The sequence below is a fragment of the Carcharodon carcharias genome, chromosome 16 (assembly GCF_017639515.1).
Source record: "Carcharodon carcharias isolate sCarCar2 chromosome 16, sCarCar2.pri, whole genome shotgun sequence".
Taxonomy (NCBI): Eukaryota; Metazoa; Chordata; class Chondrichthyes; order Lamniformes; family Lamnidae; genus Carcharodon; species Carcharodon carcharias.
The window spans coordinates 25,900,235-25,924,513 of record NC_054482.1 but is presented as its reverse complement, the minus strand read 5'-3'; the positions used below and the strand labels follow the sequence as shown (position 1 = coordinate 25,924,513).

General features: G+C 42.7%; 1 protein-coding gene across 1 annotated transcript in view; it reads left to right on the top strand.

Annotated features, from left to right (window-relative positions):
- Positions 1–24,279, top strand: part of LOC121288880 (neurogenic locus notch homolog protein 2-like) — a 163,299-nt gene that overhangs the window by 67,158 nt on the left and 71,862 nt on the right. The window contains exons 4-9 of the mRNA XM_041207686.1: positions 1,304–1,642; positions 4,885–5,007; positions 11,252–11,485; positions 19,079–19,234; positions 22,036–22,221; positions 23,562–23,675. Of these exons, the coding sequence (XP_041063620.1) occupies positions 1,304–1,642; positions 4,885–5,007; positions 11,252–11,485; positions 19,079–19,234; positions 22,036–22,221; positions 23,562–23,675 (1,152 nt within the window). The remainder of the gene's footprint in view (positions 1–1,303; positions 1,643–4,884; positions 5,008–11,251; positions 11,486–19,078; positions 19,235–22,035; positions 22,222–23,561; positions 23,676–24,279) is intronic.

Sequence of the window (24,279 nt, the reverse complement as noted above, 5' to 3'; positions counted from 1 at the left end):
TACAGTTCTGCCCATTTACTTAATCAATCAATATCTCTTTGTAATTTGATACTTCCATCTGCATTGCTTACAATTCCTCTTACCTCTCTGTCATCGACAAATTTAGATATGTGGCTTTCTAACCCCCCTTCTAAGTCACAAATAAATGTGAATTGTTGAGGCCCCAACATGGATCCTTGTGGGATACCATCAGTCACATCCTGCCCATTGTTCTTGCTTTGTCTCCTGCCACTCAACCAATTTCCTAATCAGGTGAATAATTTACCTTTTTGATTCTACCTCAACTTCAGCTAACAGTCTCTTGTGGGACTTTTATCAAATGTCTTCTGGAAGCCCATATAAATAACATGTAGGGCGGTACTTAGAATAAAGATCAGGAAGATTTCATCACTATGGAGGGGTAATGGATCATAGTGGCTGTATAACGTGTTGGTAGGGGAGTGTGTACTTGCAATGGTGTGTGTGTTAGGAGGAAACGAACTCTGTTGTAAAAGAATGGCCACTTGGATGTGGTGGTTTTGGAGGGCTATCAGTATCTGTAGAATTGTTGTCCAGCGTGGGTCAATGATACTTGGAGAGGGATTGAAAGAAAATATATATAACCTGAGTTTGAAAAATTAAGAAGCTAACAGTAATAAATAGGAAGAGCTTGCTTTTTGATAGCATTTTTCACATCTTCAGAGCTAATGAATTATTTTGAGATATCGTCATGTCATCCAGCTAATTTTTCATTTAGCAAAGTCCCACGTATGGCAGTGAGTTAAATGAATCTTGAAAGATTGGAGAGAAATTTTCCAGATTGATGATCCCGAATTGGCTTTGGATTTTTGATTTTTTGTTTTGCCTTTTTCAAGAGATTTAATGACATCTAGAGGAAAAGAAATCCCCTAAGCTGGTGAGTAAGGCATTACACTATATGGGACAGGCTAGATGGGCCAGTTGGTTTGATGCATTCCGATGGTTTTTGTATTTTTGCATGTTCCTGAGCTTTTAAGTTGAGGGGTGAATCATGGGATTGGACTGCATTCCATGAGAATTTTAATTTCCACCTGAGAGCAGGCAGAGCTTTGGTTCGTACATAAAAAAAAAGGTACCTCTGACAGTGCAGTGCTCTCAGTACAGAATTTTCTAAAGGCTCTGGAGTGGGATTTGACGGCATGACATTCTGACTCAGAGGCGAGTGTGTGGACAGTGAGCCATAGCTGTATTCTGTGGTGCAAAGCTCTGCAAAGGGGTTGGGGTGGTGGAAGTGGGGAAACAAAGGGTAACTTTTATCTCAAAAGCATCTTTAACTTTTCAACAGGTAAAAACTGCCAGCATGTGGATTACTGTGCCTCGCAGCCGTGTGCTAATGGGGGCAAATGCAGCATTTCAAGAAACAACTACACCTGTAGCTGTGCTTCAGGCTACACTGGACCCCGTTGCAAGATTGACGTCAATGAGTGCAGCACTGGGGCTCTGTGCCGGAACGGAGGGACATGCCAGAACTTGCCAGGATCGTACCACTGCCTGTGCGAGCCAGGATTCACTGGGACCAGCTGTGAGAGTGTTTATGTCCCCTGCATGCCATCGCCATGCATGAATGGGGGCACCTGCCGACCAATCAACGACGACCTGACCTATGAATGCAACTGCCTGCCAGGTATGTGATGGGTACAGAAGGAGGCCATTCAGCTCTTCAGCATTCAATTCAATCATGCTGGCAGGCATCCCAAATCCACTTATCTGTTCTATATTTCTCAACATCCTATCTAACAAAAGCTGTTTATCTCTGTTTTGAAAGCTCCAGTAGTCCCAAGATCCACAGAGTTCCTTTGTTTGAATAAGTGTGTCTTGATTTTCCTTCTAAATAACTCGACTGTGTTTTAAAATTACGCCCCATTGTTCTTGATTTCTCTGCTAAGAGGAAATAGTTTCTCTATATTTACCATATCTAATCCATTACAGATTTTAAACACCCCTCAATCAGTCTGTCCTTTAGTTTTCCGTGCATAAAGCATGCTGGTGCTCAGAAGCTGGAAATCAGGAATGGTATTGTATTGAAGCACCTTGGTGAGGAGCCAAGTGTCATAGTAGGCAACACCAAAGAAGAGGTAGTGATACCAATCAAGTAGTAATGGTGATGGCAAGTTTGTTGAAAAATCTTATGGAGTATCATAAGATGGAAAAAGTAAGGAAGATCAACATAGGAATTGCTAGACGAAAAGAGAAAAAGATCCATCTAGTTCACAGTTGACCATCTGGTGGAATGATATAGAGATGATCGAGTTGTTGCCTACTCATTGTATAGAATCGGAGGGGCCAAGACTTGAGCAGGTTGGATCTTTACTTATCATCGGAGTTTAGAAGAATGAGAGTTAATCTAATTGAAACATAGAAGATCCTGAGGGCACTTGACAGGGTAGATGCTGAGAGTATGTTTCCCTTCATGGGGCAGCCTAGAAGTAGGAAGGACAGGTTAAAAATAAGGTGTCTACAATTTAAGGTGGAAATGAGGAGGAATTTCTCCTGAGGGTCGTTAGCCTTTGGAATTCTCTTCCACAGTGAGCAGTGGACACTGGTTCATTGAATAAATTCAAGGCCGAGTTAGACAGATTTTTGATTGGCTTGGGAGATATGATGTGAGGCAGGCAGGAAAGTCAAGTTAAGGCCATGATCAGATCAGCCGTGATCTTATTGAATGGTTGAGCAGGTTCGAGAAGCCAAATGACCACCTTATGTCTTGTGATCTCCTGGCTATACAGTTTGGTGGACCCATCAGATTAGTGGATAACCTGAAGTCTATTCCACACAAGGACTTGTACTCCAGTTTGATTCAGCACCCTCGGGAGGAAAAAGAAAATGGGAAAGAAGGCAAAAAAGTCTTAGTTCTGCAACTTCTATTTACATATCTAGGGATGATCAGAGTACCATCACAGGATAACTACTGGTGACCTTGACCCTCCAGTTTGCTCTTGTCCATGTACCCTTGGCAAGTATCTGGCTATAGGCATGCTCTAGAATCACAGAGCATTGGCTAAATTGGCTGTTGGAAGTGTGTGCATATGTGTGTGCTGCTTTAACACATTGATAATCACAGCAGTAAAAGTTCGGGTGGCCTAATGAGTAGTGTTGCCCAGGACATCACTGGTCCAGTTGTAGCTAGCTGTTCATAATTGTTCATGGGTAGGAGGGGGATTGATGAATAGTTGACTTGCTCTCTTTTCTCTCTCTCTCTCTCTTTTCCCTGCATTATCAACAATTAGTTGAAGCAAGGGGTCTTATTGCCACCACTGGTTAGGAGATTATTTTGTGTTTAAAAGGCACAGCATTCTGCCCCTGTTTGGCACTTGCTTTTGTAATTTTTTTTTCTATCACTTTGAACTTGTGGCTGAACACTCGTGCTGATGTATAAAATGTTTTTTCATATAATCTGACTGAGAATCTTGGCCAGGAAATATGTTTTTCCAATGAGGAAACATTTAAACTGAAATTGCAGGTGAATTACTTAAACAATTAGCTGCAATAGCGGGTCCCTCTTGACATTATTAACTCTGCTCCAAGGTCAATTAGGAGCTATCGCACTAACTGGGCAAGGCAGTCGCCTGTGGGGAAAGGATTTGCAGGAAACTGAGCTTTGCAATGTTACAGGATGTGCAGTGCTAGAAAAACAAGCTTCTTGGAAACCGTACAAGAGGATATTGATTAAAGTACTTAGCATACAAGCATACAGCACTGATGCTGCAGGACCTGATCTGCTGGTCCGAATGCAGCTCTTTAGTGCACAGTTCTGGTTTAAGTGGCATCACACAGTATCTGGTTTTCATTTGGGCCTGGCATTAATCCTACAACAAAGATGGGTATGACTTTGGAATTGGGCAAGGAAAATTGTTTTGGCTGGTACCCTGGGACAATATTCTGGAACATCAGTAAAATTGCAATACAAAATGACATTTCAAATTAAAAACAAGGTTACCACAGTTTGGTGTTTGGTTTTGAATTTAAGTTGCCTTATGCCAGAGTACTTGACAAGACCAAATAGCTACAGTGATAACCATATTGTCAGCTTTGATGCGTTAACTTGGCAAAAACACCCTCCTTAGCCTGCAAGTTTAAAAAACCCTTGCCCCTGATTGAGCTCTTGGAGAGCCACTTGTGAGCAGAATGAATCATTTCTGTTTGTAACTGTACAAAGTGAAGCACATGGCATAAGTTGAAAAGAAACCTTGTGTCTTTCCCTATGATGACTTGATGTAGAAGTGACTAATCACAGACTGTCTGAACCATCATTGGCTAAGCTGTGCAGATGTTACACCCAATTTGTGAAATTGCCAGTCAAATTGCCCATTTCTTGAAATGGCCAGCCTACCTGCACAGTTCACAAAACTGTCAGTTTTCCCATGTCTAAGATTTTAAAACTCATATATGGCAGTGGCCATTTCATGAAATGAGCAGTCAACCTGCCTATTTCATGATCCATGCAATAGGTTTGCCCAGTTGGTGAAATGGGTTTTACCAGTGAGCAGTTTCACACATTGGGTATAACACAATGCACTGGGAGACTAGATAGTCTGCTTCATTGATGCCACAACACCAACTTCTGAGTTGATGCTAACTGCTTCCCACAACTCCCATTGAGTTTGTTGGGTTAATTTTATTGGTGGCTGCAGTGGAGAAGATACTGTGTAGTGTTCCAAAGACCACTGTTCCCTGGTAAGAGTATGGCTTACAGATGAGAGCAATGCTTTGTGCTGGATGGGGTTTGTTGAAAGATGGAGATGGTGGCTATGTTTTTGTGAATGTGACTGGCTCATTTGGTGCTGGAACACCCGCATTAGCTACAGCATGTGACTATGTTTTATGCTGTAAAATAACCCATGAACTAAATTCCCTCGTGTTTGGCAGGATTCACTGGGAAGGACTGTGATATAAACATTGATGATTGCCCTGAGCATAATTGCCAGAATGGAGGTACCTGCGTGGATGGAGTGAACACATACAATTGCCGATGCACACCTGAATGGACAGGTATGTGAAGAGTTTTTGCTGCATTGCCTTGAATTATATATTGAAGAAAGCTTAGTTCCAATTGAACCAAGCTGTACTTTAAGAGACAACTAACTCTGTTAAAGCTATCTCCACCAGGCAGGTGGTTGGGACCTGAAGGAAAATTTGTGTGTATTTAACACCTTTTTATATACATTCAAAAATAAGTGTGGTCCCTGCTTTCACATTGGCAAATATGATAACCAAAAGGTGAGCAGCAAGGTTGGTCCCACAAACAGCAAAGAGATTTTTAGCTAGTTCAATCTATTTTTGGTGGTGGTGGTGGTTGTTGAGGGTCAAATGTTGGTCCAGGGCATTGGTGAGACCACACCTCATACTGTGCGCAGTTTTGGTCGTCTTATTTAAATAAGGATGTAAATGCATTGGAGGCGGTTCAAAGGAGTTTTACTAGATTGATACCTGGAATAAGTGGGTTGTCTTGTGAGGAAAGGTTGGACAAACTGGGCTTGTTTCCACCTGAGTTTAGAAGAGTGAGGGGTGATTTGATTGAAGCATACAAGATCCTGAACAGCCTTGACAAGATAGACGTCGAAAGCATGTTTCCTTTTGTCAGAGTCCAGAACTAAGGGGCACTGTTTTAAAATTAGAGGTCGCCCTTTTAGGACAGAGATGAGAATTTTTTTTCTGAGGGTTCTGTTCCTTTGGAATTTTCTGCCTCAGAAGGTGGTGGAGGTGGGGTCATTGAATATTTTTAAGGCAGAGGTAGATAGATTCTTTTTAGGCAAAGGAATCCAAGGTTATCGGGGTTAGATGGGAATGTGGAAGTCGAAGCACAAGATGATCGGCCATGATCTTATTGAATGGCGGAGCAGGCTCGAGGGGCTGAATGGTCTACCCTTCCTATTTCTTCTGTTCTTATGCTGGAAGAATTAGAAAATCAGCCGAGGCTCTTGATTACTTTCTGGTGATGACTGTTAGAAAATGCAGGACAGGACCTTGGAATGATTTAGCATGATTCAAGAGCTTCCTGACACTCATCTCCTCAGTTCTGATAGGAAGAATGAGCATCTGTGAGAGACTCAGGCAGGGTGCTGGGTTTTTGAGGAACCTTACTTCTGCTGGAGTCAATGGTCCCACAAGTGTAGAGCAGAAAATTAGGGAGGGAGAAAGGTTGGGCCATGAAGAGCTTCATGATTACAATTGTCACCTCTGCAAGACTAGATGATATTTCTGGAGCTTTGACCAGTACTGTTTTCCATTCACCTCCCCTTCCCAAATAGTTACCTCAATTGAGAGGCCAACTTCTTGCCAAAGTAGAACCAATGCTTTGAGTATTGAAGGCTGAGAATTAAACTTGGGTCTCAAACCAACAAAATGAATTAAATTTTTTTCTATCACATCTTGGTTCTTAAACTCCCTTTTCACCCTTCCACCTCCTGCCAATTTCCCACCCCTCCACCGCTTCTGCAATTGCATGATGTACATGTACTGGGAAGTGATTGAGTGAGATCATTAGGGACAAGGTAAAATATTGCACAGATTGGAAAGGATGGTGGGTGAACTTAGAGGGAAAAGAAATGTTTAAAATTGGGTAGGCAAACAGGATATTGGAGTTAATTGAAAGCAGAGCGGGGGAAGGCTTTGCGAACAAAGGAGTTTTTGGTTCAGACCCTTTGGCAGTGACTGTAGCTTTTCAGCTGGAATGTATTCAGGGTAAGTGAGCAAGACATGAGGTTGTGGAATTGATTTGGTCTGGTTCCAACCATTTGACTGCAGAGATTGATGCGATTCTAGTTCAAGGCTGGGGCGGGGGCTGGGGGATAATCTGCAGTTTTACACTTAGACTGTGGCCAACAAGTTGACCAATGTGAAGCAAATAGTGGTGATTTACACGGTGTGTTTTTCTTTTTTGTTTTTGAAAAAAAAAACTGGTTCAAATTTCTTCCTTTTTAACAGCATTTGAGAACACAAGATGGAGATGGAGTTGGAGAGGGGTTGAGACAGTTGAGTCTGTCTTCATTCAGTATTCTTGCGCCCATTCAGTAAACTTTCTACCGTGGTATAAGTGGGATTACTGCAGGGCTACAAAGAATTACATTGAATTTACAGCACAAAAATAGGCCATTCTGCATAACAAATCTGTGCTGAGATTTATGCTGCTCATGAGTCTCCTTCCACCCTATTTCATGTAACTGTGTCATCATATCCTCCTATTCCTTTCTCCCTTATGTGCGTATCTAGCTTTCCCTTGAATGCATTCATGATGATCGCCTCAACTACTCCATGTGGTAGCAAGTTCCACATTCTCATGACTCCAACTCAGGAGTTTCTCCTCAGTTCTTTATAGGGTTTACTACTGTTGGGGTAGAGAGAAATCAGTTGGCAGATAATGCTGTTTGTTAAAACCCTGTGGACAACATATGAGAATGAGTTTCAGTAATTATATGGTTAAATTGTGTGCCTGTCTTTGTTGTCTAATGAATAAACAATGACCATGTGGATAAGGTGAACCATCTGGTATTTCTTTTATTCATTTCCAGGATGTGGGCATCGCTGGCCAGGCCAGCATTTTTATCCATTCCTAATTGTCCTTGAAGGTGGTGGTGAGCTGCCATCTTGAACTGCTGCAGTCCCTGTGGTGTAGGTACACCCACAGTGCTGTTAGGGAGGAGTTCAGGAGCTGAGTGACAGTGAAGGAATGGTAATATGTTTCCAAGTCAGGGTGGTGTGTGGCTTGGAGAGGAACTTGCAGGTGGAGGTGTTCCCATGTATCTGCTGTCCTTGTCCTTCTAGATGGTAGTGGTCGTGGGTTTGGAAGGTGCTGTCTAAGGACCCTTGGTGAATTCCTGCAGTACATCTTTTAAATGGTACACATTGCTGCTACTGTGCACTGGTGGTGGAGGGTGTGATTGTTTGTGGATGTGGTGCCAATCAAGTGTGCTGCTTTGTCCTGGATGGTGTCCAGGTTCTTGAGTGTTGTTGGAGCTGCACTCATCCAGGGAAGTGGAGAGTATTTCATCACACTCCAGACTTGTGCCTTGTAGATGGTGGACAGGCTTTGGGGAGTCAGGAGGTAAGTTACTTGCCACAGGATTCCTATCCTTTGAGCTGCTCTTGCAGCTGCAGCACTTATGTGGCTAGTCCAGTTGTTGGTCAATGGTAACCCCCCAGGATGTTGATAGTTGGGGGGTATTCAGTGATGGTAATGCCATTGAATGTCAAGGAGCATGGTTAGATTCTCCATTGTTGTAGATGGTCATTGCCTGGCACTTGTGTGTTGCCAGTGATATTTGTCACTTGTTAGTTCAAGCCTAGATATTGTCCAAGTCTTGCTGTAATTGGACATTGCTTCAGTATTTGAGGAGTCGCAAACGGTTCTGAACATTGTGCATTCATCAGCGAACATTTCCACTTCTGAACTTATGATGGAAGGTCATTGATGAAGCAGCTGAAGGTGGTTGGGCCTAGGATACTATCCTGAGGAGCTCCTGCAGTGATGTCCTGGAATTGAGATGATTGACCTCCAACAACCACAACCATCTCCCTTTGTGCTGCATATGACTCCACCAGGGGAGAATTTTCCCCTGATTCCCATTGACTCCAGTTTTGCTAGGGCTCCTTGATGCCACACTCAGTCAAATGCTGGTTTGATGTCAAGGGCAGTCACTCTCACCTCGCCTTGGGAGTTCAGCTCTTTTGTCTATGTTTGAACGAAGGCTGTAATGAGGTTAGGAGCTGGGTGGCCCTGGTGGAACCCAAACTGAGGGCAGTGAGCAGGTTATTGCTAAGCAAGTGCCACTTGATAGCACTGTTGATGACCCCATTATTTTACTGATGATTGAGAGTAGACTGATGGGGCAGTAATTAGCCATGTTGGAGTTGTTCTGTTTTTTGTGTATATGACATACCTGAACAATTTTCCATATAGCCAGGTAGATGCCAGAGTTGTAGCTGTACTGGAACAGCTTGGCTATGGGCGTGGGAAATTCTGAAGCACAAGTCTTTAGTGCTATTACTGGAATATTGTCAGGGCCCATACCCTTTGTAGTGTCCAGTGCCTTCAGCCATTTCTTGACATCATGTGGCACAAATCGAATTGGCTAAAGACTGGCATTTGTGATTCTGGGGAACTCCGGAGGAGGCCGAGATGGATCACTTACTCGGCTGAAGATTGTTGCGAATGCTTCAGCTTCATCTTTTGCACTTGTGCTGGGCTCCTCCATCACTGAGGATGGGGATATTTGTGGAACCTCCTTTTTCCAGTGAGTTGTTTAATGGACCACCACCATTCACAACTGGATGTGGCAGGACTGCAGAGCTTAGATCTGATCGGTTAGTTGTGGAATCGCTTGGCTCTGTCTAACTGCTTGCTGCTTATGCTATTGTAGCTTCACCATGTTGACACCTCATTTTTAGGTATGCTTGGTTCTGCTCCTGGCATGCTGCCTTGCGTTCTTCATTGAACCAGGGTTGATCCCCTGGCTTGATGGTAGTGGTAGATTGGGGGATATTCTGGGCCATGAGGTTACAAATTGCGATTGAGTACAGTTCCGCTGCTGCTAATGGCCCACAGCTCCTCATGGTTGCCCAGTCTTGAGTTGCTAGACCTGTTCAAAATCTACCCCGTTTAGCATGGTGGTAGTGCCACAGAACACAATGGAGGGTATCCTCAATGTGAAAGCGGGACTTTGTCTCCACAAGGACTGTGCGGTGATCACTCCTCCCAATACTGTCATGGACAGACGCACCTGCAGAAGGCAGGTTGGTGAGGATGAGGTCAAGTATTTTTTGCTCTTGGTTCCCTCGCCACCTGCCGCAGACCCAGTCTTGCACCTAGGTCCTTTAGGGCTCGGTCAGTAGTGGTGCTACCGAGCCACTCTTGGTGATGGACATTGAAATCCCCCACCCAGAGTATGTTTTGCACCCTTGTCGCCCCCAGAGCTTCCCCCAAGTGATGAACATGGAGGAGCACTGATTCATCAGCTGAGGGAGGGCAGTATGTGGAAATCAGCAAGAGGTTTCCTTGCCTATGTTTGACCTGATGCCATGAGACTTCATGGAGTCCAGAGTCAATCAGGATCGATAGGGCTGGATTTACCGTTGTTGTTTCTGGTGCCCAGGTCGATGCTGGATGGCCTGTCTGGTTTCATTCCGTTTTATTGATTTTTTTTTTTTAGCGTTTTTGATAACAACTGACTGGCTTGTTAGGACATTTCAGAGGGCATTTAAGAGTCAACCACATTTCTGTGGATCTGGAGTCATATGTTGGCCAGACCAGGTGATGACGGCAGATTTCCTTCCCCAAAAGAAATTAGTGAACCAGATGGGTTTTTACAACAATCGACAATGGTGTAATAGTCATCATTAGACTTTCAATTCCTGAACTTCAAGCCCAAGTCTTCAGAGCATTACCCTGGGTTTCTGGATTACCAGCCCAGTGACAGTACAACTACGCTACTGCCTCCCACTGACAATCCGTACCCCCATTAAGAGACATGAGCTTCTGGTGGGATGGGGTGATGGTGGTGTGGTTGCCACAAGTGGACATCCTGATTCAGTAAAACAAGCCATAAATCCAAATAACTGTTGCTGAATGTATTTTTTGGAGTGGGGGGCTGTCATAGGATACCTTTTCAGCAAGATGTGATTAAGGGATATTAGACAGTAGAGTGGCACTGTTGGATCTTTGGGACCATCCTTCAAGTCTGGTACATTCCCATGTTCTTGTGTCCAAAGGCAGCAACATTGTCTCAGTGTGAATTGTGTTTTGATGCTGCTGTTGACATGTAGGACCATAAGCCAATGCTATTGTATAGTCAATGCTTGAACATTATATTGATTGTCCAGCACAGGTTTTCTCATATGTTTTACAGTAACAAGCATCTTGTTTAAAAGTAAAGCAGAAAATGCTGGGAATGCTCAAACACATCTGGCAGCAACTGTGGCTAGAGAAATGAAGTTAACGTTTCTGGTCCGTAACCTTTTATCAGAACCGGTTCTAAGCATTCCCAGCACTTTTTTTTCCCCAAGAGTTCCCGCACCTGCAGCATTTTGCTTTTGTATCTCATGTAGAAGACAGGCTATATAAAGATATGGACTGAGTTTGACAATATATTGTGCTACAACCTGTATATTTGGATGAATTTAACAGCTATTAATTGCCCACAGTGAATGATGAGTCTTTCCAAATTCTCTGCTTGATTGTGTGTATGTATGAGGTGTTTGGCGTCTGTCGATGAACTGTTCATCCCTTTCCTCTATCTAGGTCAGTTTTGCACAGAAGATGTGGATGAATGTCAACTGCAGCCAAATGCATGTCTGAATGGAGGGACCTGCTCCAACAACATCGGAGGGTATAACTGTGTGTGTGTCAATGGCTGGAGTGGTGATGACTGCAGTGAGAACATTGATGACTGTGCCGGTGCTACCTGCATGAATGGAGCCACTTGCCATGACCGCGTGGCATCTTTTGTTTGCGAGTGCCCTGTTGGCAAAGCAGGTAAGGCTTATGTTCTAGGATTAAAGTTTCTAAATTTAAGATAGAGTAAAAATAGTCATGTCCTAGTTAGCCTCAGGTGATGTTGGGATAGCGGGGAGAATAAGCTTAACTGTATCTGTAGGACTTCTGGGGCTTAGACTTGTTTTACCTGAATCCAGCTATACTGCATGCTGAGCCAGAGCTATAGAGGAGACAAAACTAATTGATCTGTACCCTTACAATTCCCTGCATCAAGTGATATTGTTTCACTAGTTCCTCTCAAGTGAAACTTCTGTTTCTCATTTTCAAGTTCTAAATACTGGCTCCACCCTGAGTCAGTGGTCAGACAGTTTTGGTTCTGTACGTTGGCTTGATCTCCAAATTCCCAAAATATAGCACTTAGGTTTCTGAAGGATATAATGATCATATGCTTGAAAAAGGACATTAAGACTCTTGAGTTGCACAGCATTGTTGGGTTTGGAAGCCTCAATCAGCACCTTATGAATTTTAGTTAGTGCCAGACATTTCCAAAGAGCTCGTCAGTGACTTTAAAATTCTGTGGTTTCCTCCTTTGGTTTTCAATGTCCTCTATGACCCTACATTAGAGATCAAAGATTGAGAGCTAAATAAAAATTCCTTAAATCTAAAATGTAAGCTGTTTTAAAATGAAGATTCATGGAAATGTGTGTAATTTGGGGATTCAAATGATGTTTTGGGAATTCTAACACTTCTCATTTATCGCTACCTGGGACAATTTAATTAAAATTGTCTAGTTATGGTAATTACTTGCTCAAAAAATCACATGCAATCTGTTTTTCTTATCATTTCCTTTTTGTTGAAGCATGAGATATTGGCACTGAGAAATGCTTGTTGGTATCAAGCTTTCCTGAATTGGGTACTGAGTCAAACTTTTTCGACATGTTCCCTAAATATATTCACTTACTCAGTCTCAAAAGAGCGCATTTGTTTCAAACCCAGGTTGTGAAGATGCAAGAACAGCCTGTAAACCTGTCTCTCTGCAATGTTCTTTTCCACTGAAATTGGGCACTTTACACAAGAGTCAAACTAGTCTGTGTTTGGTTAGGTCAAATCTTCCTGTTTATCCAATGTCTTCCCAGAGGACATGAACAGCCACAATTTCTTTCTCTGATAATCTGCAAGTTCAATCCTGTAGCCTCATCCCTTCCACTTTTACTGCAAACTGGAGAACAGCCATCTGAACTAGTTGCAACAGGTATTCCCATAGTCAGAGAAGCTCATGGATCTCTTTCCAAGTTGAGTTCATTCACAGAACATTGGCAGTGGAGAGAGTACTTTGCCTCTCCACTCTCTTCCCCCACCATAGCCAACCATCTCCCTACCCACACTCATTCTGACCTCAATACCTTATGAAGTTACAGCTACTCTCTCTTCAGTACTCCTGCTCATGGGATTTTCAGACTCAACTAAGTAGGCCAACTCCTGTCCACTTTATCTGTTCCATGCTCAACCACTTTTTCCTTTATCTGTTCCATGCTCAACCACTTTTCCTGGCCCCACTGCTTAACAACGTTGGTTTGAATCCTTGCATGGAAAACCACGATCGTTGCCCAGACCTCCCCAACCACCACCACCACCCTCCCTCAACATTTTGAATCTTGACCTACCCTGCTCTTGTTTGATCTCTAACCTCAACATCTTATTCAAAGTCCTTGAACATGTTAATGTCTCCTTGTATGGGCTGCCTCCCTTGTTTGTGGTTCGACGACTCTGATCTCAAAACCCAAGTATGTTGTAGAAAGGATAGATTGAAAGAAGTAAGGTTGAGTATTCGCAATTGATATGTTGACCTCCAGAGTTGAAAACGGTGCTGCCAAACTGGTGACCTGCTGTAAATGGACTTGGCTCCACAGGTATGTACTATACTCAGGTTGAACTGGAAGCAATAGATATTTGCCCGAAAATTCTACTAAATCAGCTTTTATAGGCCAAGCTATTTGTGATTGTCAGTCATGAAGGAGGAACATTCAACACTTGTCACCTTGTCTTGTGGAAAACAACCGAACAGCAATATCATTGCTTCTACCCAGAACAGAGGCAAGAAGATGTGCACATGGCCCACTGGAGAGCCATCAGCCCAGCTGTTCATAGCTGTTTTCCCCAGTGGCCATAATGGAACTAAACATCCTTGCAACTCTTGACTTATTGAACCTGTATTAATGATGTCCTTGTGTCCTAAGCCAGTGATTTGGAAGACTTCCACCTGATTCTTTATATTTGAAAAGGATGGTTGCTGCAATAAAAGATGCAGCAAGCCCTGATAATGAATGTGGTGCAACATATGGATTTAAAGTGCTCCCTGGTTAAAGAAGGCTGATGTTTAAGGAGATACCCATTTGATGAGCAAATCGTTGTGCTACAATTAAGGAGCATACTCCTCACATGGGCAAAGTATTATCACTAACTATGGGCAATGTTCATTGAGAACAACTGCAACTTGTAAAAACCTGATGTGGTCTGTTATTATTAACATTGTAATTATCAAACTTTAAAAGAATATCTGACAGTGTGAATGATGAGTGCTTGACTGTGGTCTTACGTACTGCTAAACAGTTAATTGCAACACCTTGCTGCTTATAAATCAGCATTACTCAATTGTTCTGCATATGTGTGGCAATCGAAGACAGATTCCTGCCAATAATCTTTCCCAGCTGAGAAGGCAACCTCCCATTTTTGTTTTATTTTTAAAAGCAACCCCATTCTATCTTTGCTCATCATGAATGCTGTTGAAATTTTGACTGGCCACCTGCATCCTTTTTATATGCACGTGTCTCCAAGAAAAAATTGCTGTAAGTGTTTAGTTGCTTCCTGTGCTTTCTCTGTTTCATATCACCAAGTGAGTGGTAGTGACCTCATCCGTGTAACTGCCTGGGAAGAGTTAGATGGAACACATTAAGGGGTTTGAGCTAACATCTGCAGCATCCTGTCATTTCCACTGTCTGATACAACTCCCATGGCTGGGTTCAGTAATTCCCTCATGCTGATTCCCAGCTCTGAGCGTTTACATTCACTTCAACAGCCACACAAGAGGCTATTAAAGGGAACCAAAGATGCCTTGGGATGGAAAGACTCCTGTTTTCAGACAAAAATGGGAGCCATTTCCTTTTCATTGAGCAGCTATGGCGCTCAGGCAACACAGGCCAAGATTATGAATCCAAGTTACTTTGATGTAAAGGTCTTGCATGATGGTGCAGACTGTTGTGACATAAATGAAATTGGTGGCACAGGGTTGGCACAAATGCAGTGCATCGTAGGTGAGTAAAATTGGTAATTCAGTGGTAGTGGAATTCAGTGCCAAGAAGTAGGTGACTAGGTTTTAAACTGAAATTTAGTTTAACATTTAGAATTTAACTTGGAACTTTTAAAGCGAGAAAAAAAACTGTAGGTTAGTCAACAGTTAGCAGAAACTGCCTGTTTAGTGGCAGTTACCATGCAATCATATCTAAGTGATTTGTTTGAAGAGGACGCCATTACTGTGAGCGGGAAGCTGAGTGAGTGCTTGTGGACTGAAAAGGTGTATCAAATAAACTTGGGATCCATATACATAAATTATTTAAAATGGCATGGACTGAAAATGATCAAAGGTTAACGGAATGCTGGCCTTTATATCTCGAGGATTAGACTACGAGGTGTTGGAAATCATCGTTCAGTTATACAAAACCCACATCTAGAGTACTGCAAGCAATTCCAGACATTACACCTTTGGAAGGATATATTGTTTTGGAGGGAGAGCAAAGTAGATTTACCAGAATGATGCCTGGGCCCCCAGGGTTAAATTATGGGGAGAATACATAAACATGTGTTGTATTCCCTGGAATTTTTAAGGTTAAGGAGTGATTTGATCAAAGTTTACAAGATATTAAAGGGAACAATAGGGTAGATAGATAGTCAGGGGCATAGTCTAAAAATTAGAGCCGGGCCTTTTCGGAGTTAAGCTAGGAGTCATTTCCACGCACAAAGGTTGGTAGAAGTTTTGGAAATCCCTTCCGCAAATAACAATTGATGCTGGATTGGTTGTTAACTTTACTCGGATTGTATATTTTTTGTTAACTAAAGTTAAGGGATGTAGGGCAAAGGTGGGTATGTGGAGTTAGGTCACAGATCAGCCATGATCTAATTTGAATGGCAGACGAGGCTTGAGGGACTAAATGACCTCCTCCTGTTCCTGTGTTCCTACTGACATGTGGTAAAGATCCTAAAGACAACAATGACATCTTAGATTTATTTAGCATCTTTAATGTAGAAAACTGTCCCAAGACGCTTCATGGAAGCATAATCAGGCAAAATAATAGACACAGAGCCAAAGAGGATAGGTTTTAAGGAATAGTTTAAAGGTGGAGAAAACGGGAGAAGTTTAGGGAGGGAATTCCAGATCTTGAGGCGGAGATGATTGCCAAAGGTGGGTTGAAGGAAGTCTGAGATGCTCAAGAGGCTGGAATTGGAGGAAGGCAACGTTCCTCATTGGCTGGCATCCAGTACTGGATGAGCAGAGATTTCCTTCAGTTAAATACTAAGTAAAGCCATTGTCTTTGGCTCCTGCCGCATACTCTGTTCTGACTTCATTCCTCTCCCTAGCAACTGTCTTAGGCTGAAAAGACTTTTCGCAATCTTGGTGTCATATATGAGCCCGACACAAGCTTCCGGCCATATACCTGCTCTGCCTCTGCTTCTCTTTTTTTACATCACACAACTTTGTCATCCCAAGACTTGACTTTTTCGATTAACTTGTGGCTGGCCTCCTGTCTTCTAGCGTCCATAAGCTTAAGGATGTCCAAAGCTTTGCTTCCTGTATCTTAACTTGTACAAAGTCCCAATCACCCATCACCCTTTTGCTCACGGACCTATATCAGCACCTAGTTACGCAACACTTTGATTTAAAATTCTTATCCTTGTTTTTAAATCCTTGCATGGCCTGATCCCTCTCAACCTCTGTTAACACCTCCAGCCCTACAACAACTCTGAGATATCAGCACACCTTTAATTCCATCATCTTGATCATCTCCCATTTTAATTGCTCCACCATTGGTGACCGTGCCTTCAGCTGCCTTGGCCCTGAGTTCTGGAATTCCTTCCTAAATCTCTCCTTGTTTCTACTTCTCTTTCCTCCTTTAAGACACTCCTTAAAACCTACCTCTTTAGCTAAGCTTTTGCTCATTCTAATATCTCCTTATGTGGTTTGATGATTTTGTTTGATAAAGTTCCTGTGAAGGGCCTTGGGTAGCTTTACTACATTGAAGGTGCTATATAAATACAAGTTGTTGTGGGTCTGGAGGAGGTTACAGAAATGGGGGAGGCTGGGCTATAAAAGGTTTTGAACACCAAAAGGGATGAGAATTTTAAAAATTGCATTGTTGGGGGACCTGAAGCAAATGGAAGTTAGCAAGTGATGGGTGAGTGTGACATGGTGTGGATTCGGATAAGAACAGCAGAGTTTTGGCTGAGCTCAAGTTTACAAAGGGTGCAAGATGAGAGGCTAGCCAGATGAGCGTTGGAATAGTCAACACTGGTGGTAACAAAATGCATGAGGATTTCAGAAGCAGATGGACTGAGATACAGGAGAAGATGGGCCATATTGCAGAGGTGGAAGTAGGCAGCCTTGGCAATGGAGAGCATGTCAGGTCAGAAACTCAGTTCATTTTCAAAAATGATGACAAATTTGCAAACAGTTCATTTCAGTCCGAGACTATCATAACCAGTGGTCAGGAAGGGGGATGGAAACAATAGCGGGGCAATGGAGTTGGTGGTTGAGCTGGAAGACAGTGGTTTTGGTCTTCCTTGTGTTTAACTGGAGAACATTTGTCAAAAAATACAAATGGAACTTTCTACTTTACTCATACAGGCAAGCCCAATTGGTTGATTTTCACAGTGCAGTGCTTGCAATCCTGTATCACTATACCCAGTATTCTGCTAATTGCAGTTTTTGTCTCTGCATATAACTGGGTTCTTCGCAGAGTTGCTCTTTGTTATAATTGTGCCTTGTAAATGTGAGGAAAACATTAACTCACGTTATGATCTTCATAGAGACTAAACCTTTGTAAAAAAAATCAAACATCCAGTGAAAGGACCATGACAAGATACCAAGTTTTAAGACTTATACTATAACAAGCAAACTAAAAGCAATATTCACTAAACAGTATTTCAGTAGGCAGCTTATACTCTAAACTACAGAAATGTTTTCCTTTAAATTTTAAAATGACTGAAAATCCACCTCCATGGTTATGCTTTAGTCTGCCCCTTAGGAACTAGCCAAAGGTGATTCTTAGCTCTCAAGGGCTTGGTTCCATTTTTTTCCCTTCCCAGTGAGGCGACTCCTAATCCTACAACTGATTTTCATGATGAGGGGTGAATTGGAGATTCTTCCCTTTAGCCAAAGCTAGGTGAATCTTCCAGTCTTGTTTAAGCCCTCAAGAATGTGATCTCTTCAATCTCTCCATGCCCTACTCTCCTTGATTCTTGCAGGCTGCCCAGCTCTGAGGTTCAGTGATATCTTAGCCAAACCTGAACCTGCAGTGCCTTCCTATGTCTCCTTTCCCTCTGAGCCTATCTCCATAGCAACATGAATCACATGGGCCTTGTTATCCAGTCAGAAATGCTAATTATATATCCTCTAGACCCCCAACTTCTTTATATCTTGGGATTGAATGAACAGTTAAAAATATATAACCATCTACAAATCCTTACATTCCTAACACCTTCCTGGGACTTGGAGACTAACTGTCCATCCGTAGTCAGCACAGCTGCTCAGGTCATTGTTTATAAGTATAAGTATCTTGCACCTTCTTCCCATTAAAACAACCTGGGTCCACCAAGCCACCCAAGCTTGTTGGGCAGAATTTAGAACAGGTCACATGAACCCCTTCATTTCTCCATTTTATCCTAAATTAGAGTGTGCCAAACCAAAACAATCTAGCAGATTTCATATTTGTAACACTAAGCCTGAGGGGAATCCAATTAATCATGTATACATGTGGAGGGGTAATAGCACTGGAGACATTGTCGTACAGGTTGTCAAGTGCATGGTAGTCCAAGAACTACAAGATTCAGTTTTTTTTAAGATGCATGCTAACCCTTGGGTTTTAAAAAATACCCTTCCCTTTTCTCCAGTCTTTTGAAGGCTGTGCTTTACAGTGAGAGTAATTCCTGATATCCAATCAAATTGAAGATTCTTTATTTTGGGCTCTAGGATTATAGATACAAGTAGGCAGCACTGCTTGGCTCACTCAGCATCTCATATGAAGTGCACTTTAAAGTCACCATCACAAGGCAAGAGTCAGAAATAGCACCCTTTAACCTTTTTTTCAATTTGCCTTCTTATCTCTGTGGAGTGGTAGAGAGAGAAAGTCATAACAAAAATAATTCGAAAAACAATTGCACATTGTTCCATTGGAATCCACTAGGGCTGATTTAAAATTCTTTCATGGGGTCTGGGGGCGGGGGTGGGGGTGGGGGAGGGGTTTGCTGGAGTTTGTTGATAAAATGTATTCTTAATTCTGTGAATTTTGCTCCTTCCCCTTCCTTGAGGAAGTGGTAAATGTGTTTTTTGTGTGTATCTAATAAGTGGTTCTTTACTTTTAGGGATCTTCTGTCAGGTGGATGACGCATGTGTTAGTAACCCCTGTCATGAAGGAGCCACGTGTGAAACCAATCCCCTCAAGAGCAGCTTCTTTTGTAGCTGTCCCCTTGGATACAGGGGGACTGTCTGTGATGAGGATATCAATGAATGCTCGCTGGGTAAGTTTCTGGACCTTGGACAGCTCTTCTTCTTGCCATGTTGCTTTTTGTATTCTGCCAATGAGCAATTGAGAGTTTTAAATTTTTTTTACAGTATGGGAATCATTGGCAAAGCTGGCACTTATTGTTCATCTTGACCATCCTGAGAAGATGGTGGTGAACCAACTTCTTTAACTGCTGCAGTCTCTGGTGAAGGTATTCCCACAGTGCTGCTAGTTTGGGAGTTCCAGGATTTTGACTCAGTGACAATGAAGAAACAGTAATATTTATCAAAATTTGGATAAAGTGTGACTTGGAAGGGAATTTGGAAGTGATGCTGTTTCCATGCTCCTACTACCTTTGTCCTTGCCATGTCTACAAGAGCCATGTTGAGACCACTTAAACTCCTTTCATGTCCCTTTAGGGTTGATGGGGATAGTGAGAGACAGAAGTTTTCACATAGCAATCGCTGACCTAACAAATAAAAAGCAGTGCTTTCGGTCACTCTGCCTATTACTTGTTGTTCGGCTGTTACTCAATTCTGGAAAACCTTTTGAGCACTTGGCTGTCACCTGCCATCATAACATTTTACACTGTGCATGTTTTTTGAAATTGTTGAAACCCAGTTGCCTTGATGCCATTAAGGTTGTTGCTACAGATATTATTTGGGAAAGAATTATTGCAGTAGATAAATTAAACTGCAATAGCATTGTGCTCCAACTATGTAATTGTCAACCCCAAAGGAAGATGTAATTTATAATCTCGGATTTGTGTCACAGTAAATCATACCCAGTTAGAACAATATCCCTTTCTTGTTACCCTACACAAATGGCCATTCTTTGAGTAAGCTCAGGCTATCGGAGTTCACTAGATGACCTAGCTTGATTTTGTCCTTACCTGGTGGTCTACATGCGTGTGCTTTCCTACTGGGACCATTGGATGGCGATCAGTGAAGGGAATCTGCAACTGAGTTTTCTCTGACTTGTGGTCCAAGGCCAATTGTAGTGCAGGAGAACATGAACCTGGGATACTCAAATCTGCCATCATCACCCATTCCTGAAAAAATCCACCCTTGAGCTCTCTGTCCTTGCAAACTATTGCTCCATCTCGACCTTCTCTTTCCCTTCAAGTCCTTGAATATTGTTGCCTCCCTAACTCATGCCTATCTTTCCTAGGAATTCCAAGTTTAAACCCCTTCAATCAAGTTTCCACCCTGCCATAGTACATCAAAGTCATAAATGATATCCAGTTATGTGATTGAAACAATGGCAAACTATCCCTTGTCCTCCTTGACCTGTCTGCAGATACAGTTGATCTCACCATCCTTCTCCAACGCCTCTCCATGGTTGTCCAGCTAGGTGGCACTGTACTCATCTGGCTCCATTCTCGTTTATCCATTTATAACCAGCGAATCACTTCCAATGGTTTCTCTTCCTGCACCCCCACTGTGACCTCTCATGTCCCCCAAGGATCTATCCTTGCGCCTTTCCTATTTTTCATCTGCATGTTGCCCCTTGGGAACATCATCTGAAAATTTAGTGTCAGTATTCATATGTATTCTGACAGTACCCAGCTCTATCTCGCCATCGCCTTTCTGAACTCCTCCACTGCCTAAATTGTTAGACTGCATATTCGATTCTGGTTGAGCAGAAAGATTTTCCGGCTGAATATTGAGAAGAATGAAGCCATTATCTTTGATTCCTGGCGCACACGCTGTTCACTAGCTACTGACTCAACCCTTGACCCTGATTACTGTCTGAACCAGACTGTTGACAATCTTGGTGTCATAATTAACATGAGCTTTCAATCACACATCCCCACCATCACCAAGACTGCCTATTCCCACCTTTGTAACATTGACCAAACTCTGCTCCTGCCTCAGCTCATCTGCTGCCGAAATCGTCATTCATGCCATTGTTACCACCAGACTTGACTACTGCAATGCACTACTGGTTGGCCTCTTGTGTTCCAATTTTTGTAAACTTGAGGTCATCCAAAACTCTGATGCCTGTGCCCTAAGTTGCACGAAGCCCCATTCACCCATTGTGCCTGTGCTCGCTAATCGACATTGACTTCCTGGTTAAGCTAAGAGCAAAACCTAGATTTCAAAAGTTCTCATCCTTGTTTTCAAATCACTGCATGGCTTCACCCCTCTCTGTATCTCTGAAATCTCCTCCAGCCCTACAACCTTCTGAGATGTCTGTGCTGCCGTGGTTTTGGCTCTTGACCACCCCTCCGATTTTAGTCACTCCACCGTTGGTGGCCATGCCTTCATCTGCCAGGGTGCTGAGCTCTAGAATTCCCTCCTTCCAACATCTTGCCCTTGTTTCCTCTTTTCTACTTTAGCTCTCACCTTAAAATCTCTTTTGCACCATCTCCCCATATCTCCTTATGTGGCTCCATGAGGTGGATTGTTTGGAGAGACAAATTAACACCCCTGCCTGGCCCTGAAAATTAGTCGGCAATTCGCCGGCATGAAATCCGGCTGCCCACCAGTGATATTACGCTGGGATTGGCCTTAATTAGTTAAGAGTAGAGCAAGTCCCGCCCTTGAGAACTGCCACCCAATCTGGCTGGCAGTTCTGTAGTCCTAGCAGCACCAGAAGAGAGTTTACTATGTTAAAGGCACTATATGAGCGCAAGTTGTTGTTGGCAGGGCTGATGGAGGACAATAACTTTAAAAAGAGGGAATATGCTTCCCAGAATAAGGAAGATGTAATTGTGTGTACTGGTAATGCATTATTGATATTCCACAGGACTCAGTTGGTAGAACCCAAGCAAATGTCACTGTAGGCTGATCTTTTCACACATTTCTACTATAGGAGGCAATCCCTGTGAACATGGAGGGAAATGTGTAAACACCAAGGGCTCTTTCCGCTGCGAGTGCGCTGTGGGTTACACAGGACCACGCTGCGAGATGGACATCAACGAGTGCCTTGCCATGCCATGCCAGAATGATGCCACCTGCTTGGACCAGATTGGCGAATTCAAGTGCATCTGTATGCCAGGTGGGAATTAGCAAGGCAGAGGCATAGAAATGCTACTATAAATCAGAACTACTAGACAAATTTGTATTAAAAAAATTGGCTCTAACTGCTTTCAAGGTTGGTAGTCATGTGGTACAATGATGATTGAGTCATTGACTAATCATGATAGTCACACTCCAGTGATTAGTCTACTACGGACCCAGACGTGACATCAGGGAAATATCCTGGCATAAATAAACTAAACAGTGAAGGTAAATGCAGCATAAGTTAATTTGTGAATTAGTTTAACTTTGTAAATGTCAGAACAGAAAGCAAGAGCAACGAGTAGTGTTCCTTATGTAATATTTTAGGTCAAAGGTCAGTCAGAGTGACTCGACTCCCAACATGTTTATTTCTGTGGGTTTTATAAAATGAAAGAATGGCATGTTAAGTAAATTATTTAACTAATTGAACATAAATTCCAGTTTATATCATGTTGCATTTATGCAGCCAACCTAGTGTGGAAATCATGAAGAGCCTGAATGGCCACATTTTGAGATTTGACATCAGGTTGTCCCTTATTGGACACCCAAGTATAATCCAGTCTCTTATGGTCACTTGGGATGGTTGCCTTCTCAACAGGTGGTATAGTGTATTACAAACATATGAAAATGCCAGAGCTTGACCTGTTCTTCAAGGGTATCCAGATGTGTTTGCTGACAGTTTTTATATCTCAAATTCTCACCCCATCCGCAAACTTATGGACCATTTTTGCAGCACCTCTAGGGCCATTTTATGGGAACAGTGATGCAACAACACCCCTAATGCCAATCCCATTGGGGCAATGCTGGTAATCAGCCTCCAATTCTTGCCAGTTGCATCACTTAATGGTATTATGTAGTTTGTACCTACAGTTCCTCACTGCCAAGTATCTGCCTGCTTTTCTTCAAAAGAGTACCGTAGGATATTTTATATTAACCCATCGAGGGCAGATGGGGATTTGGTTCAGTCCCTTGTCTGGAAGATCGCAGCTCTGATAGTGCAGTGCTACCTCAGTACTGCACTGAGCATCAGTCTGGATTTTGCATTGTGAAATCTCAAGTCTTTTAGTCCCACTCTTGAGTGGGACTTAAACCCACAGCGTTCTGAATAAGAAGCGGGAATACTACCAACTGAGCCACAACTGACACCTGTGATTAGGGAAAGATGTGGAGGATGGATGGTAATAAAAAAAACATCATGAAGCCTCTCTTTACTGCATTAAGTTTAGAGTTTATTGTTAAGCGTTGTTGGTCGTTGCCATGTTTGTTGAGCAGCAAAATTGCATTATTAGATGTGTTTTTAAAAAGGTTTTCAGCGAGTCTTTGTTTTGCTGATGTCAGGTTTCGCAGGGACATACTGCGAAATGAATATCGATGAATGTGAAAGCCAGCCATGCCTAAACAGCGGAGTGTGTAAGGATGAGGTGAACAGATTTGCGTGCAAGTGCCCACCTGGTGAGTAGAGTTTTTAAGATGCAAAGTATAATATCAAAAAAAGTAGGTCTAAAGCCACAGTATAGAGATTTGCCTCTGTGCACGGACTCAGTAACTCACTGAAACCTCTTGTGGACCCCTCAGTTGCTGCATGTTTCTTGGGGCTGCTCATATTTCTGTAGGCAAAATCACTTTGGTCACTCTTTTTTACCTTGCTGATGACTGATTGATTAACATGGGTTTGTCAAGTGGATTTTATTGCAAGGTTTAATTTGTGCTTACAGTATCCAACACCAATAGCAAGCACGTTTGTGCTAATGTGATTCAGCCACTATAAGCGGTGGATGGTAAAGTAAATCGTGCAACTACCTTGATGGGCACCACGTGAGGCTAGAGCTGATCAGGCAGTGATGTCCTTTTGCACGAAGGTACACACACTCTCACACACACTTGAAGATCAAGCAGTCCCTGCAGTGGCAAACCGTGAGGAAGCTGTGCCTGGTTCAGCATTTAAGGAACTTTATGCACTGTGTATGCTGAATTGGGTGCCCTCAGGAGATGGAATGGATGATGCACGCAGCACATGTTGGGAGTGAAAAATCTATTTCCATTATTCGTGAGGATT